The sequence below is a fragment of the Heterodontus francisci genome, chromosome 2 (assembly GCF_036365525.1).
Source record: "Heterodontus francisci isolate sHetFra1 chromosome 2, sHetFra1.hap1, whole genome shotgun sequence".
In the NCBI taxonomy this organism is placed as follows: domain Eukaryota; kingdom Metazoa; phylum Chordata; class Chondrichthyes; order Heterodontiformes; family Heterodontidae; genus Heterodontus; species Heterodontus francisci.
The window spans coordinates 66,102,453-66,116,666 of record NC_090372.1 but is presented as its reverse complement, the minus strand read 5'-3'; the positions used below and the strand labels follow the sequence as shown (position 1 = coordinate 66,116,666).

Here is a 14,214-nt window from a genome sequence, read left to right as displayed (position 1 = left end):
AAATTGCAAGTCTACTGGACAAGGACTAAGAAAATCTACTCCATTATGGATATAAGATCACATTCGCTTATCTAAGCATTCTTTGGCACAGAGCACAAAAGAACTCTGGTGAAGCCTTAAAGATGTAACAGGTAACATGTCTATACCTCTGTGTGTGCACTAGTGCTCTACTACAACTTGGCCTTTCATTATTAAAATGCAAACTTCATTTAAAGTGAAACAAGCAAATAGCTGCTAAAGTGCAGTTTTTTTTAAATTGCACCAGTGAAAAGGGTTAACAACATAGCCAACATTTTCCTTTCAGAAAATTAGTATCAGGTGCTTGGTATATGTTTGCCTACAGCTTTTCCTCAAAATAAACAATACGAATAATATTATACCCTCATCATGTCAGCTCCCGCCTTCCCATTTTATATACATGATCTCCAGGACTCCCAACGAAAGTCTGGGCTTCTGCTGCCTAAGGCTGCCACCATTTCAAGACACAAGACTCTCTGAACACCCTTCTCCTTTGACTTACCTTGCTGCCGGTAGCCCTTAATCACCCAAAGCGGCCGAGCAGTTGACTGGTGCAGTTTAAATAGGACCTGGCAGTTAAAATCTGCCAGGCATCTGACTCAAACTCTCAGACAGGAATATCGTCTGCTCCTGCTAGCTTCCTACTGGGAGTTCTAATTGGCCCTTTCAGAGTCCAAAGTTAACACAAGATGGTAGATGTTACCAACTAATTTTGAGAAAAATGTTAGGAAATCTACTTGTGTAATCATCATTGTTGCTCGGCCTTTGACATTGAAGAAGACAGCAGAACACCATCTCATTTTTTGCAGCAAGTTCTTTGATGACTGCTCAGAATGATTGTCCACAGAGAGAACAGTGGATCCCTGATATACCAGGTTAGGAATCTTGATTTTTCAAGCAAGCTGTGTGAAAAGAGTTTTACTAACTATAACCTGTTCTTTTTAGCATCTATTATTTAAAAGATTAAAATAAAACCTGCATTCTATTTGTTAACAAGATGTACTACCCATATGGGCAAGGAGTAACAAAATATCAAGGAGCTTATGTCATCATCTTGACAATTCACTTACTTTGTAAATACCTGGTCAATAAAATGCAGTCACAGATTTGCATTGACTCAGCAAGTCGACATCATTAGAACTACTGTATACATTTTGTAAGCATACATTTTCTATGAGAAAAAGTTATTTTTGTAAGGATCAGTTTGTTAAATAAAGTGTGTCCAACTTGTTCTATAATTGAAAAGTGGTGGTTTTGCAAAGCAGCTTAACTTGCTACCCCTCTAAAATCCCTTCCTACAAATGGTTACTTAGTCCCTTTAAAAATAAATTGACTCACCAAGCCTTTGCATGTAGAAAGTGCCACTGAAGAGTTGTTGTGAGATATTAAAGCACCTTGATAGAAGCACAGCTCCTCTGGGTGATAAATCTCTACAGATTTTAAGCCTTGTTTCCCCAAAGTCTGAACTGTAAATCCAGGAGGCATTAAGCCTTCAGAGGTTCTTAGTTCCAAATGAAAGTCCTGGCCAAACCCATTGAGTTTGAAGTAGAGGGATTCATCACTAACATTATGAACTGATCGCTTCTTTCTCTGCTGATGCATTACTGTGAGAGAGATATAATCACCACTGCTGTCAGCTTCATATGGAGTCACAATTTCGTATTCTGCAAAAATATGTTATCTGTTACTGGTGTGGTCTTAAAGCAGAGCTGCTTCATAAAACATACAGTTAACATCCAATTTAAAAAAAAGTCACATTTGCAATTATTCCATTTTTGAAATTATTTTAATTTTAATCTGTCAAAAATAGATTTTTTTGTACACTTGTTACAAGTTTTAGGGTGTTCAGTCTTAATGCTCCTTAAAATCACTTCAAGCTTGCACAAAAAATGTAGTACAAAATAATTCTCCAAATTTGAGTTTTTCCAGAGTTAAATAAATTTAGAAATTCATATCAGTTTTAAAAAATAAACATGGAAACCAACTCATATTTACAATCAGATGGTTTAAAACTTTGAAAATATTATAATCAAAACAAATATGCGCAGCGCACACATACATCTCTAGACATATATGGAAAGAAAAATAAGCAGCAAAGGAACATATCATGGCGAAATGGCAGCATGGACTGCAAATAATTACATAAAATAAACTGTACTGTGGCACATTTAATGTGACAGGCATCTATAGAAATTGATTATTCAATTATTCAAATTGAATTATTCAGAAGTCAATATTCCCCACAGCTCATGGTACCTGGTTCAAATAGGATCAAGTAGTTATTGAAACATGTAAGTGAAATCGTAAATTCAAGAAACACTGAATACAGAAGCATAAATCTGGAACTCAAACACATTGGTACTTGTGAAAAACGAGGAGCAAAAGACAGGTTAGTAACATCATTCCTTTCTCCCCCCAACTGCTGTGCTTCCCTACCCTTCCTCCACCACACCCCCTAGCCCCCCTCTATTTTAATATCCCTGCTCTTTAGGTCTGGCTCACACAATATTCCAAATTTATGACTTCAGATAAGCTGTCCTAGGTCTTTGCTAATTTTAAGAGCTTGGTGGTCGTGGTGGTGGTAGTGGTGGGGGGGTGGGGGGGGGGTGGGTTGCAGGAAGTGGGTGGTGGGGGTGTGGACCTTAGATTCTGCCTTTCTTTCCTGAGGGGTTACATCTGTCAATCCTGCTTAGTAGGTCCCTCTGGGCTCAACTGAAATGTAAACTTTCCATGTGAGAAAATCACAACCATGAAGCTGCATCCTGCCTCTCTCTCTCCATGGCTCTGTTCTTTAAAACAAGTTAAAACAGAGTTAGATAATGCTTTTTGTCTGGAATGAACAATAAAAGGTCACTGGCTTTCCTTTAATACAACTCTTTAGTTCAAGTCATTCATGGAAAAATAATTCACATACAAAGCAAGTTGTCAAGAAACACACAAAAAAAATCATTCATGTAAACTTTGTATCACAAATCTTTAAAAATAATGAGACTGAGATATTGTTGATAAACTGCATGAGTTTCACTTTTGTAGCTTATATCTGGATGCATTGCTCCCTTATAATTCATTTCAATCTATGCATCATTTTAAATGAAAGAAAGAAACATACATATACAGATATTTTGGTAATTTTTTTTGTTTGTTTTCTCCTGGAACTCTTGGAGCTGCTGACTCTTACAGGGCACCAGAACCTTACCAAGTGGTCATTCTTCCTTTAGGAGCCTAGACTGCAAGTACTCACAACTATTTAACACGTGCAGCATCATAGCTAAGCCCACTCTTGTCCGCACTTGAGGTTCACACACAGTGCACTTGCCAGTAGGATCACTGTATGGCAGTCAAGGGCAGGTAATCTGCTTGGTTCTTCCCCTTCCCCAGCCCAGGGCAACTGTAGAACCTCAACTGCTACTTCAACTGAGATCAGCTTACTCAGCACAGACAAAAGAATTAAACCTGAAAGTTTTGATCTCAATACGATGAGCAAGTGCCAAATTCTGTAAGTTGACTGCTCATGACTTCCCTGTTGAGTCTGACTGCAATACTAGTTTTTAACTGTTATGCCTCAGATAACATTTTTTTTGCACTTAGATTGGAGCAATGCAGAATACTAAAATATTTTGGGAAGTAACTTGTTTGATCGTGCCGCTGTGAATCACCTTGGGAAGTTTTACCACATTAAAGGTGCTATATAAATGCAACTTGCTGTAGGAATTACCGGCCTTTAAAAGAGCACCTAACCATGTTTATAATAAAACATACATCATAATGTCTACGAATAGTGTGGATTTGCAGAAGGTTGTCCAAATTTCTTTCCTCTCTAGGTGGCCGGTAAAGCTGCATCTGAATCAAGATGCTGAAGGCAGGAGTTATTACATGAATCAAGGTAAACAAACTATTGCATGTTTTTATGGGTGATTAAGTGTGTCTGTATAAATAGCACATAGTGTAGTTAACATAAGTGACATCCAGCTGTTGGGTTATTTTATATAAATACTGAAGATTGAGGTTCTAGTCAGTCAAGAAGATATTTTAGCAGCTATAGTACTCATGAGAGTCCCCTCTACACAATGTAAGCAATACATTAAAATCACTCATTGATCAATATTTCCAATACTCAAACATGTATAATATTCTGGCAAGAAAACATGTTGCCTTGCACTTATATGAGTGCAGATGCTCTTTGGTGATTTTTGAACAGGAAAATAACTAAAACAGGATTGATTGAATTGACTGAAAAAACCAGGGCAAGTGTCGTAACATGTTCAGCTATTTGATTTGTGACTGTGCTTTTATTGTGTAAATTTAGCGCAACATGTAAATCAAAACTCAAGTTTCCTAGGATACATAATCTACTTAAGGACTAATTATGGAGGAAAATAATCCCATTCATTATTCTATGTAATGATACTGAATGTACTCACTAAAAAGGATTACTTCATGAATTAAGCATGCATTTAGTGATGTACATGACACTTGAACATCCAAACTCCTGAAACCTGGCAAAGCAAGTTAACATCCAGAGCATTTGTCCAGCATTTCAAACCCAAAGTTTCAGCATTCCAACCTTTCTTCACTTTAACATTACAATGGCGACAAAGTTAATCAAAGCCATTATACTACACAGCTGCTTCACTTCTTAAGTGCTGCATCACATATTCTACTTAAAAATATAATTTTATCTGGGACTTTCAACAATTCATGATCAACCACAATTTAAAACAAAACATAGGACTTCCTATTTAATGCAACCCTATAAGAATAGGAGGGAGGGATAGAAGTTTAAAAGTAAATTCAGTGTTCCCATGAGGCATCCAATCATGTAAAAGAGAAGCTATATTTGTTTATATGTGGGAAATATGTATAGACATATTAATGCAACTGGAATTTCCATTTAATATTTGTTTCCATAGCAATTCTGCACTTCTAAAATAGCCAACTGATACAATCATTTGGTGTTCACAGTTTGTGGAAGCATAGAAACCAGCAAGTTGTTATACTAAAGTAGTTCACTCTCTGGACCACTATCTTTATGCGAACTATACAGTTAGATTTAGTAAGTCGTATTTCTGCAGGTCTGGAATAAATCGTTGCTTAACAGTACAAAGAGATTATGTGCCAATTTTTAAACTGATCATTGCTTAAGCACAAATATAGAAATGGGAACAGAAATTATGTTAGTTTGACCATTCAAATATACAGACAGTAGACTTTTTCTATTGTAAAACAGTTTCACTGTAATCAAAAGTCCACATTTGAGCTATAAACCCTTCAAATCAGAGGAAGGGTTTACAACAACACTTTGTATTTATACAATACCTTTAACGTAATAAAATGTCCCAAGACGCCTCACAGAAGCATTATAAAATGAAATGACACTGGGCCACATAAAGCAGATGACCAAAAGCTTGGTCAAAGAGGTAGGTTTTAAGAGGCGTCTTAAAGGGAGAAAAGCAAGCTAGAGAGGTGGAGAGGTTTAGGGAGGGAATACCAGAGCTTAGCACCTAGGCATAGAGTCATGGTGTCATTATGGCACAGAAGGAGGCTATTTGGCCCACTAATTCCATGCTGGCTCTCCATGGAGCAAGGCAGTCAATCCCACTCCCCTGCCCGATCCCCCCTAGCCCTGCAAATTTATTTCCCTCAAGTGGACATCCAATTTCCTTTTGAATCATTGATTGTCTCTGCTTCTACCACCCTTGTGGGCAGCGAGGTCCAGCTCATTACCACCTGCAATAAAAAAGTTCTTCCTCATATTTCCCCCATATCTCTTGCCCAAAACATTCAATCTGTGTCCCCTAGTCTGTGTATAATTAGTTAATGGGAACAGCTTTTACTTGTCTAACTTATCTTAGCCTGTCAATCTTATATACCTCTATTAAATCTCCCCTCAATCTCCTTTGCTATAAGAAGAACCACCCCAGCTTTTCCAACTTAACCTTGTAACTAAAATCTCCCATCCCTGGAATTATTCTGGTAAATCTCCTTTGCATCCTCTGAAGGACCCTCACATCCTTCGTAAAGTGTGGTGATCAGAACTGGATGCAATACTCTAGTTGAGGCTGAACCAGGTTCAGCTTAACTTCCCTCCTTTTGTACTCAATGACTCTACTTATAAAGCCCAAGATCCCATATGCTTTACTAACCACTCTCCCAATATGTCCTGCCACCTTCAAAGATCGATGCACATGCACCCCCCAGGTCCCTCTGTTCCTGCAGACCCTTTAGAACTATGCCATTAAGTATATATTGCCTCTCTCTATTCCTTCTGCCAAAATGCATCACCTCACACTTGTCAGTACTAAATTGCACCTGCCACCTCTTTGCCCATTCTGCTTGCCTATCTATGTCCTGTTGCAGGCAGTTCATACCATCCTCACTGTTTGCGATAACTCCAAGTTTGGTGTCATCGGCAGCTGGAGGCACGACCACCAATGAAGTTATTAAAATCAGAGATGCTCAAGAGACCAGAATTAGAGGAGTGCAGATAGCTTGGAAGGTTTTAGGGCTGGGGGAGATTACAGAAATAGGGAGGAGCCAGGCCATGAAAAGATTTAAAAACAAGGGTGAGAATTTTAAATGTTGAGGCATTGTTTAACTGGGAGTTAGTGTAGGCCAGCGAGCACACAGGGGTGATAGGTGAATGGGACTTAGTGTGAGTTAGGACATGGGCAGCAGAGTTTTGGATGATTTCAGGTTTACAGAGGGCAGAATGTGGGAGGCCAGCCAGGCGTGCATTAGAATAATCTGGAGGTACCAATGGCATGGATGAGGGCTTCAGCATCAGAAGATCTGAGACAGAGGCAAAGGCAGAGACAGGCGATGTTACAGAGGTGGAAATAGGCAGCCTAAGTGACAGCACGATGTGTGGTTAAAAGTATATCTTGGGGTCCAATACAATACTGAAGTTGTGAACAGTCTGGTTCAGTTTATACCTAAAACGTCGATTTTTGTGCTCTGCCTAGATGCTGCCAGACCTGTATGATATTTCCATGTTTTCTGTTTTTGCGTTCGGATTTCCAGCATCTGTAGTATTTTGCTTATGTGCTATCGCTGTAATCAATGTTGACTATTAAACAATTGGTCTCAAAGTATAGAATTTTCATGAAAAGACACAAAATTAAAGTCACATTTAAAATGTATTCATGTATTGCTTCAACATTTACAAGTGATTAAAATGGTTCGACCAAAATACTTATTGCCATGGGTGAAGAGTGCGGGGTTCTTCTCCGATTCTCAATTCAGTTCTTTAGGGAAGATTGCAACAGGAGCCTTTTCACTCGCAGCTCGAGTTGTGTGTTGGAGCACCCTCTAGCGTTTCAGTGACTCCCGTTGTGCTTCTAACGTGGGACGCGATTTGTAATTACAAACGGTGATATTTTTTCGCCACGTAAACATGAATGCTGCATACCCTGAGTGTTGGCACAGTGGAGGCAGTATTGGCATCCTTTATCACATCCAAGTTCCTTATACTCACCGCTGTTGTCATCCAGATCCAGCCATCCAAACGGTGATATATGATGGACTGTCCTCTCACCTCCAGCTACTGGAGCAGCAGTTGTGACCTGAAAGGCTTCACCAGCAAAGTCACTCTGAAAGGCATAACCAGACAACAATAAACATGCATAGAAATAATTAAATGATCTGAAACTTCGCACTTGCAATACAACCTGTTTTAATATATCAATTTTCCAATTTACAATAAAGACACAGCTACGTAAGTGGACAAGTGTAACGTGCCTTGAGGTGAAGTCCCATCAATATAAGTTGAAAGACTGCAAGCACTCTTCTGAAAAACGACCCCCTGTCAATAACTGGCAAAGGTCCCATTGCATTCTCCAAAACTTGCATTTTTGTATGTTTTCAGTATTAAGAGGAAACTGTTCCTTTAACTGTAACACCTGATGAAAAGTTTTTGATTCGAAAAAAAAACAGTTCAATAAATAAAAGGTTTGCTTCACAATGCAGCGAGCTTCCTGGTAGGGCTGCAGCTGGCCAGGAGGTCGGGTTGTGTTGACAGGTACATTGGCAGCGAGAGCACCGGGAACCCCGGCTACAAGTTGTATCTCCAGCCGCTTTACACACGCACTGTGTCGTGGTACTGGAGCCGGTTTTACTCGCTCTGCTTTCTGACGGCTTCCAGTGCTGTGGTGAATCCGGCACTCTGCTCTTTCGGAGCTGCAGGAAGCCGGCTCTCTCTCTCCGGTTGCTGTTAGTTTGCAGGAATATTGAAGCTGCTGCTATCACTCTTCCTCTGCTGTGTGTTGACTGTATCTGTCTGCAATGCTATACTGACTGAGCAGCTCCACTACCCCAGCCCCTAACTCCCCTCACACATGTGGCTTTGTGAGTAAATCTCTCTCCCTCTTCACTAACATACACCGGCTTCTTCGATCGACATACGGCTCTGGCCAATCGGCGAGAGAGCTGAGCTGTCAATCATTCCTCGCCAGGGGGCGGGGCCGTGGACCCGGGTGGGCCGCAGCTCAGTCTCAAGCTTAGACTCATCTCAACAGAGGGGTTGTGGGCAAGTTTGTCTGTTACCACCTACCGGCACTGTCCACACCTTTAGAATTGCTGGCCCCAACAAACCTTTATAAAGTTCCGAAGAAGGGTCAGTGACCCGAAACGTTAACTCTGCTTCTCTTTCCACAGATGCTGCCAGACCTGCTGAGTGGTTCCAGCATTTCTTGTTTTTATTTATAAAGAGCAGTATGGAAAGGGTTAAATACATATACTGTGCTCATTTTTGTAGTTTCTGTATGGTGCCCAGCAACGTCAGGTGCATATTAACTTCTAAACAATAATTGTGTCCACTCACTCGCTGACTTATACTCACTTTCACTGATTTACATATTCATTCAATCAACCACTCAAACTCCCTCATCAGTCACTCTCAAACACCCACTCTCAGTCACTCACTGATCCTCTCACACTCAGCAAATTAATTATACTGTATTCACTGCTCACGATGTGGTTTCTTCTACATTGGGGAGATCAAATGCAGACTGGCTGACAGCTTTGCAGAATACCTCAATCCACAAGCATGACCCTGAACGTCCGGTCGCCTCTCATTTTAATTCTCTACCTTGCTCTCACGCTGACCTTTCTGACCTTGGCCTCCTGCTGTGTTCCAATGAAGTTCAATGTAAGCATGAGGAACAGCACCTCATCTTTCAACTGGGCACTTTACAGCCTCCTGGACTCAACATTGAGTTCAACAATTTTAGATCATAACCTCTGTTCCCATTTTGCCTAATTTTTCTTTGTTCATTTGTTTCTTTTTTCTCTTTTGTTTCTCTCTTATTTCCTTTTGTTTCTGATGACACCTATTCAGGATCCTGTCATTCATGCCTCCTCTAGATATATCTTTTGTTTCTTTACTTGTCCCACTACTATTCCCTTTGGCCTTGCACCATGAAAACTTCTGTCATTTAATCTCTCTTGCCCTCCACCCTATCACAGACCATCACTTTTGTTCTTTTCCCCATTCTCTTCCTTTCACTTGCTCAAAACCTATGACATTTCTAACCGTTCCCAGTTCTGATTATAGGTAATTGATCTGAACCATTAACTCTGCTTCTGTCTCCACAGATGCTGCCAGACCTGCTGAGCGTTTCCAGCATTTTCTGTTTTTATTTCCTCTCATACTCAGCTTCTTTGCTATCATATACATTTACTTCTTCATTCAGTCTCACTCACATTCACTCTGAATCTCTCATTCCTTCACAATCTTTTACACAATCACATGTTCCTTCACACACTCTCTCTCTCACTCATTCGTGCTCTCACTCACTCAAACTGATTCACTTTCTCTCACTTACCCATTTTATTCTCGTTCACTTACTCTCTCACACAGTCACAGCTACTCAGTCTCATACTCCTCTCATTTTCTCTCACCCTCATAGATGCTCTTTCACACTCAAGCTCATACACTTATTCTCTTGCATTCACTCACTCTCACTCAATAACGCGTCCATTTTATCCAAAGGAAATGGAACTGTAATAAAAACAAGAAATGCTGGAACCACTCAGCAGGTCTGGCAGCATCTGTGGAAAGAGAAGCAGAGTTAATGTTTCGGGTCAGTGACCCTTCTTCGGAACTGTACCCTGATCCCAGGGAGAGAGAGGACTGCACCCTCATCTCAGAGTGCAAGGGATTGAATTCATTCATTGTAATTTTCTTTTTCTCTCTCTCTCTTTGTCCTAACCTCCCTCATTAACTTATCTCCACTTCCTCCTTGTCCTTTTGTTCTATGAGATTCCCAAGATAGACCCCTACATTCCCTAGCAGTCCAGCATCAGAAGCCCGAAAGCAAAACTTTGTTGATGGAATAAGTGTCCAAAGTTATGCCAGGACCCAAAACAAAATGGAATCCTGTGTAGCATTTCAGAAACATATGAGTGGATAATGTTGAGACGTTTGGAAGTTTCCACTTTGGAAATTTTGTTTACCTCACTTAGATTCAACCAATCACAGGTGCTTATCAATTAAACGAGGTTATATGTGCCCTCTTCTTAAAGAGGCACCAGTAATAAATGAACAGACAGAAATTGAAAGGAAAACTGAGCACATCAAATTAAAATTCTGTTCCAATTATCAACGAGACACTCCAGTCCCTCTGATGCACACTGGTTAAGGAAGGTCTCAAGCGTACCAGCAGACTTCGCATTCTCCATCTCCAGGGGTGTCCAGGCACGGACATAACAGTGGAAGAGAGGCAGACAGTTGGACCCAATAACCCCACCAACCATCCACTGTGTGGACCTGTTAATGGCCACCTTGGTCAGGCCCAGGAGCAGTCCTACGAGGCGGTCCTCCAATCTGTCCACTTCCCTCCACACTGTGTGGCCAAAGGTCAGGAGCTTGGGACTAAAGTGCAGCCAAAGTAGCAGAGTTCACCAATTCAGAGATTGAACCTGCAAAGTTGCAGGTATCAGCACCATGCACTAATCATCTGATCTAAACAGCACACAGAAAAAAAAGGAACGCTTCAAAGATTTGCGTGTCATCCTTGCGCAAGGACCATGCTAATCTTCTCCGTATTGTTCCAATTTTAGTATATGTGTTGCCGAAGCGAACACAGGAAATTTGTCTATGTTAAAGCTACTGTATAAATAAAGTTATTGGGTTTCATTTGGTGCAACCTTGATGTTAAGTTCTAAATTGGATTAATTCATGAGCAGTGTGCCCCTTCAATTTCCTGATCTACACAGCCAGCAGTATAGCTTTCTGAATTATTTCCATACATCACCAGTATGAGTTTCCTTTCTGCTTTTATTGTTCTCATCAATATATCAAGTTCCGATCAGAGGCATACCAGGACCACATGGAAACTACTTCATTGAGTTTTTCTGTGGTCTTAATTTTAAACTACTATTCCACTCAATTTCCTCAAAGCTGCACTCATCTCTAATATTTTTCAGCTACCTCAAATCATCCACTACATCCACTGTCTGCCTTCAATCTGTACAATAGTTTATATTGAATAGATTTCACTTTTCCTCTTGTTTTCTTTCTCATCAGGAAACACATATTTCTCTTTTCTTCAATAATTTGGCTATTTCCTACTTTTGTATTTTCACTAGTTTTTCTCTGGTTATCAGTTCAATGACAGCAATGTGAAAAATAGCTTATCTTCCCAAAGGTTTGACATGATTGTTCTTTTGTTGACTAGTAGGCTCATGTGGGTATGCATCTCCACAGAAATAACATTCCTTGTCTCAAGTTCAAAAATGTCCTTTTGATTTCCATTACTTAATTTTTAACTTCTTGATAGGTGTCTCATTTTTCACATCTTCTGCTCTGCTTACAGGAACCAAGCTATTTGCAACACTTCATTTAGATTATTGTTGTTCTCTAATTGTGGGGTGGCACAGTGGCGCAGTGGTTAGCACCGCAGCCTCACAGTTCCAGTGACCCGGGTTCAATTCTGGGTACTGCCTGTGTGGAGTTTGCAAGTTCTCCCTGTATCTGCGTGGGTTTCCTCCGGGTGCTCCGGTTTCCTCCCACAGGAGGGTGATAGGTTAATTGGCCATTATAAATTGCCCCTAGTATGGGTAGGTGGTAGGGAAATATAGGGACAGGTGGGGATGTGGTAGAAATATGGAATTAGTGTAGGATTAGTATAAATGGGTGGTTGATGGTCGGCACAGACTCGGTGGGCCGAAGGGCCTGTTTCAGTGCTGTATCTCTAAACTAAAATAAACTAATTAATGTCAACAACATTTTAAGCACATTTCATAACCTGCTTTTGAATCTCACGATAGATATTCTGGAATTCACATTCACTACCGACTTCTTTAATTGTGCACAAAACTGATCTACTATCTCTTCCACATTCTGATGAGGACAATTACACAAATTGTTTCAAACAAATGTATTTTGGGGAGAATGAAATGACTGAGACATCGGGGAGAATTTTGAAGTCCCATGATAGTTGTGAGTGGAGAGTTTTAATGGAGGCTGGTTGGGGGTGGGTGACTAACCTGCTTTTGAGAGATGGGTTAGTTATTTAAATATGTTAATGAAGCTATGAATCTCAGGCTTACCAGGTGGACTTGAGAAAGCCAGCAGCTGAAGAGAGGTGAGAAACACCGGATCCAGACAGTTAGTGCCCTTTCCAGCACTGCTTGTGAACCAGGAGGAACAGGAGTGCTTGCCCCCAGACCATCTAAGCTAACCTGCTTTCCTCACCATGAGCATCCTCTCAGCATGTAATCACTGGAACAACTTGACCCATGATCACTTTAAACACCCACCCTGACCCATATTAACTTCAAGCCCCCGACACACAATTTCCTCTGGCCCACGATCACCCCTCCAAGTCACAACCTCCCCCGACCCACAATCTCCCTTCCACCCACAATCAATCCCTGACACATAATCTCCGTCCCCAGAAGTGGGTGCCATCGCCGCTCATCATGTGTGCAGCTGGCCCACCGCGATTACACAGTGGGTGGCCACTTAACAAAATGGAGGCGCGGGTTCGTCCGATTACATAATAGGACCGGGCTCTGAGGTGCTGATTGCGACGTCAGATGACTCTGGAGCTGGTGTCATATTTAAAGCCCTGCCAGCTGTGCTGGCATTACAGCCTTTGAGAGATTTACTGTTTGCTGATTGCTGCTGGAACCAGTGTGGTAGTAACCCCTGGACCACCCCACCAACTGCCCAGAGAAGAACGGCACACTATGGCAGTGGCAAGACACCGGGGGGCTCCACGGTTTAGCGATGCTCCCTGGAGATTGTCCTCCAGGTTGCAAAGAAAAGGACGGAACTTCACCTCCCCAGGGATGGCAAGAAGAGGCCCTCCCACCTAACCAAGCAAGCCTGGATGGAGATCGCAGAGAAGGTAAGCAGCCCCGAAGTCAATCCCGAACATGGGTGAAGTGTGGAAAGAGAGTCAATAACCTTCGTTCTGCCAAGGTGAGTGCTCCATCCCTCTCTCCTCTTTGGGCTTGCATAGGATACATGGGAGGCAGTGCAACATGGGGAAGGAGTGACCACAAAAGCACTGGCAAAGGGGGTTAGGCATCACCATATCCTGCCAGATGTATGGCTGCATGTCAGCCACAGGCCAGCTTCTTTCACAGCTCATCCCCATTATGTCCCCTAAGAGAAAACATGCAGAAAAGCCATGTAAGATACCCCAGCAAGGGATGAGGGGCTGCCACTCGCAGAACTGTTCCTTGCTCTTCCTGCGATCTCTTACTATCTCTCTCTTTCCATTTGCAGGACAAGTGGGCCCACAAAAACAGGAAGACCTCAAGGACTGGAGGAGGAATTCTAGATCTAAGGCCCCTTTAGACGGCTGAGGAGGAGGCACAGGAGCCACCGAGGACCCAGGGAGGCTGCTCAGTAGTGGATGGTGAGACTGGAGTCTCTGCGCAAGAGAGTGAGGATTGTCTTCATTCAACACCACCACACCTAAACATGGCTGGCATGAGGAGATCTGCACTGCCTAACCCACACGTTTGTGTTCTCTCATACAGATCGGTGTCCCTAGGAGGCTCCACCTGAAGGAGGACAAGCGTCAACTTCTAAAGAAGAGCAGTCCCATGATGCACCATCACCTGACTCTCCTGCATCTTCCACCAGGACAGATGCATTAACATCGATGGGTTTCTGCTTGGCTTTAGAATCAGGGTCACAAGCTGGTGAGAGGACCATACACGTGCCCGAGCAGCTGGCTGAGT

The 14,214-nt window shown here is 41.8% G+C and overlaps 1 protein-coding gene and 1 non-coding gene across 3 annotated transcripts in view; both read right to left on the bottom strand.

Moving 5' to 3' along the window:
- The window catches only part of LOC137384581 (A disintegrin and metalloproteinase with thrombospondin motifs 16), a 375,653-nt gene extending 367,307 nt beyond the window's left edge, over positions 1-8,346 (bottom strand). The window contains exons 1-3 of one of the 2 annotated variants that reach the window (XM_068058730.1): positions 7,756-8,346; positions 7,493-7,607; positions 1,357-1,682 (exon numbers count right to left, since the gene is read on the bottom strand). In XM_068058730.1, coding sequence (XP_067914831.1) covers positions 1,357-1,682; positions 7,493-7,607; positions 7,756-7,866 — 552 coding nt within the window. In that variant the 5' untranslated portion in view covers positions 7,867-8,346. Of the gene's footprint in view, positions 1-1,356; positions 1,683-7,492; positions 7,608-7,755 lie in introns of those variants that run through there. The other variant, XM_068058724.1, reaches the window with a different exon arrangement.
- Positions 8,347-10,993: 2,647 nt separating this feature from the next.
- On the bottom strand, positions 10,994-11,100 carry LOC137351981 (U6 spliceosomal RNA). Its single transcript, XR_010969612.1, has one exon. It is a non-coding gene; the product is annotated as a U6 spliceosomal RNA (small nuclear RNA).
- Between the last annotated feature and the right edge of the window lie 3,114 nt (positions 11,101-14,214).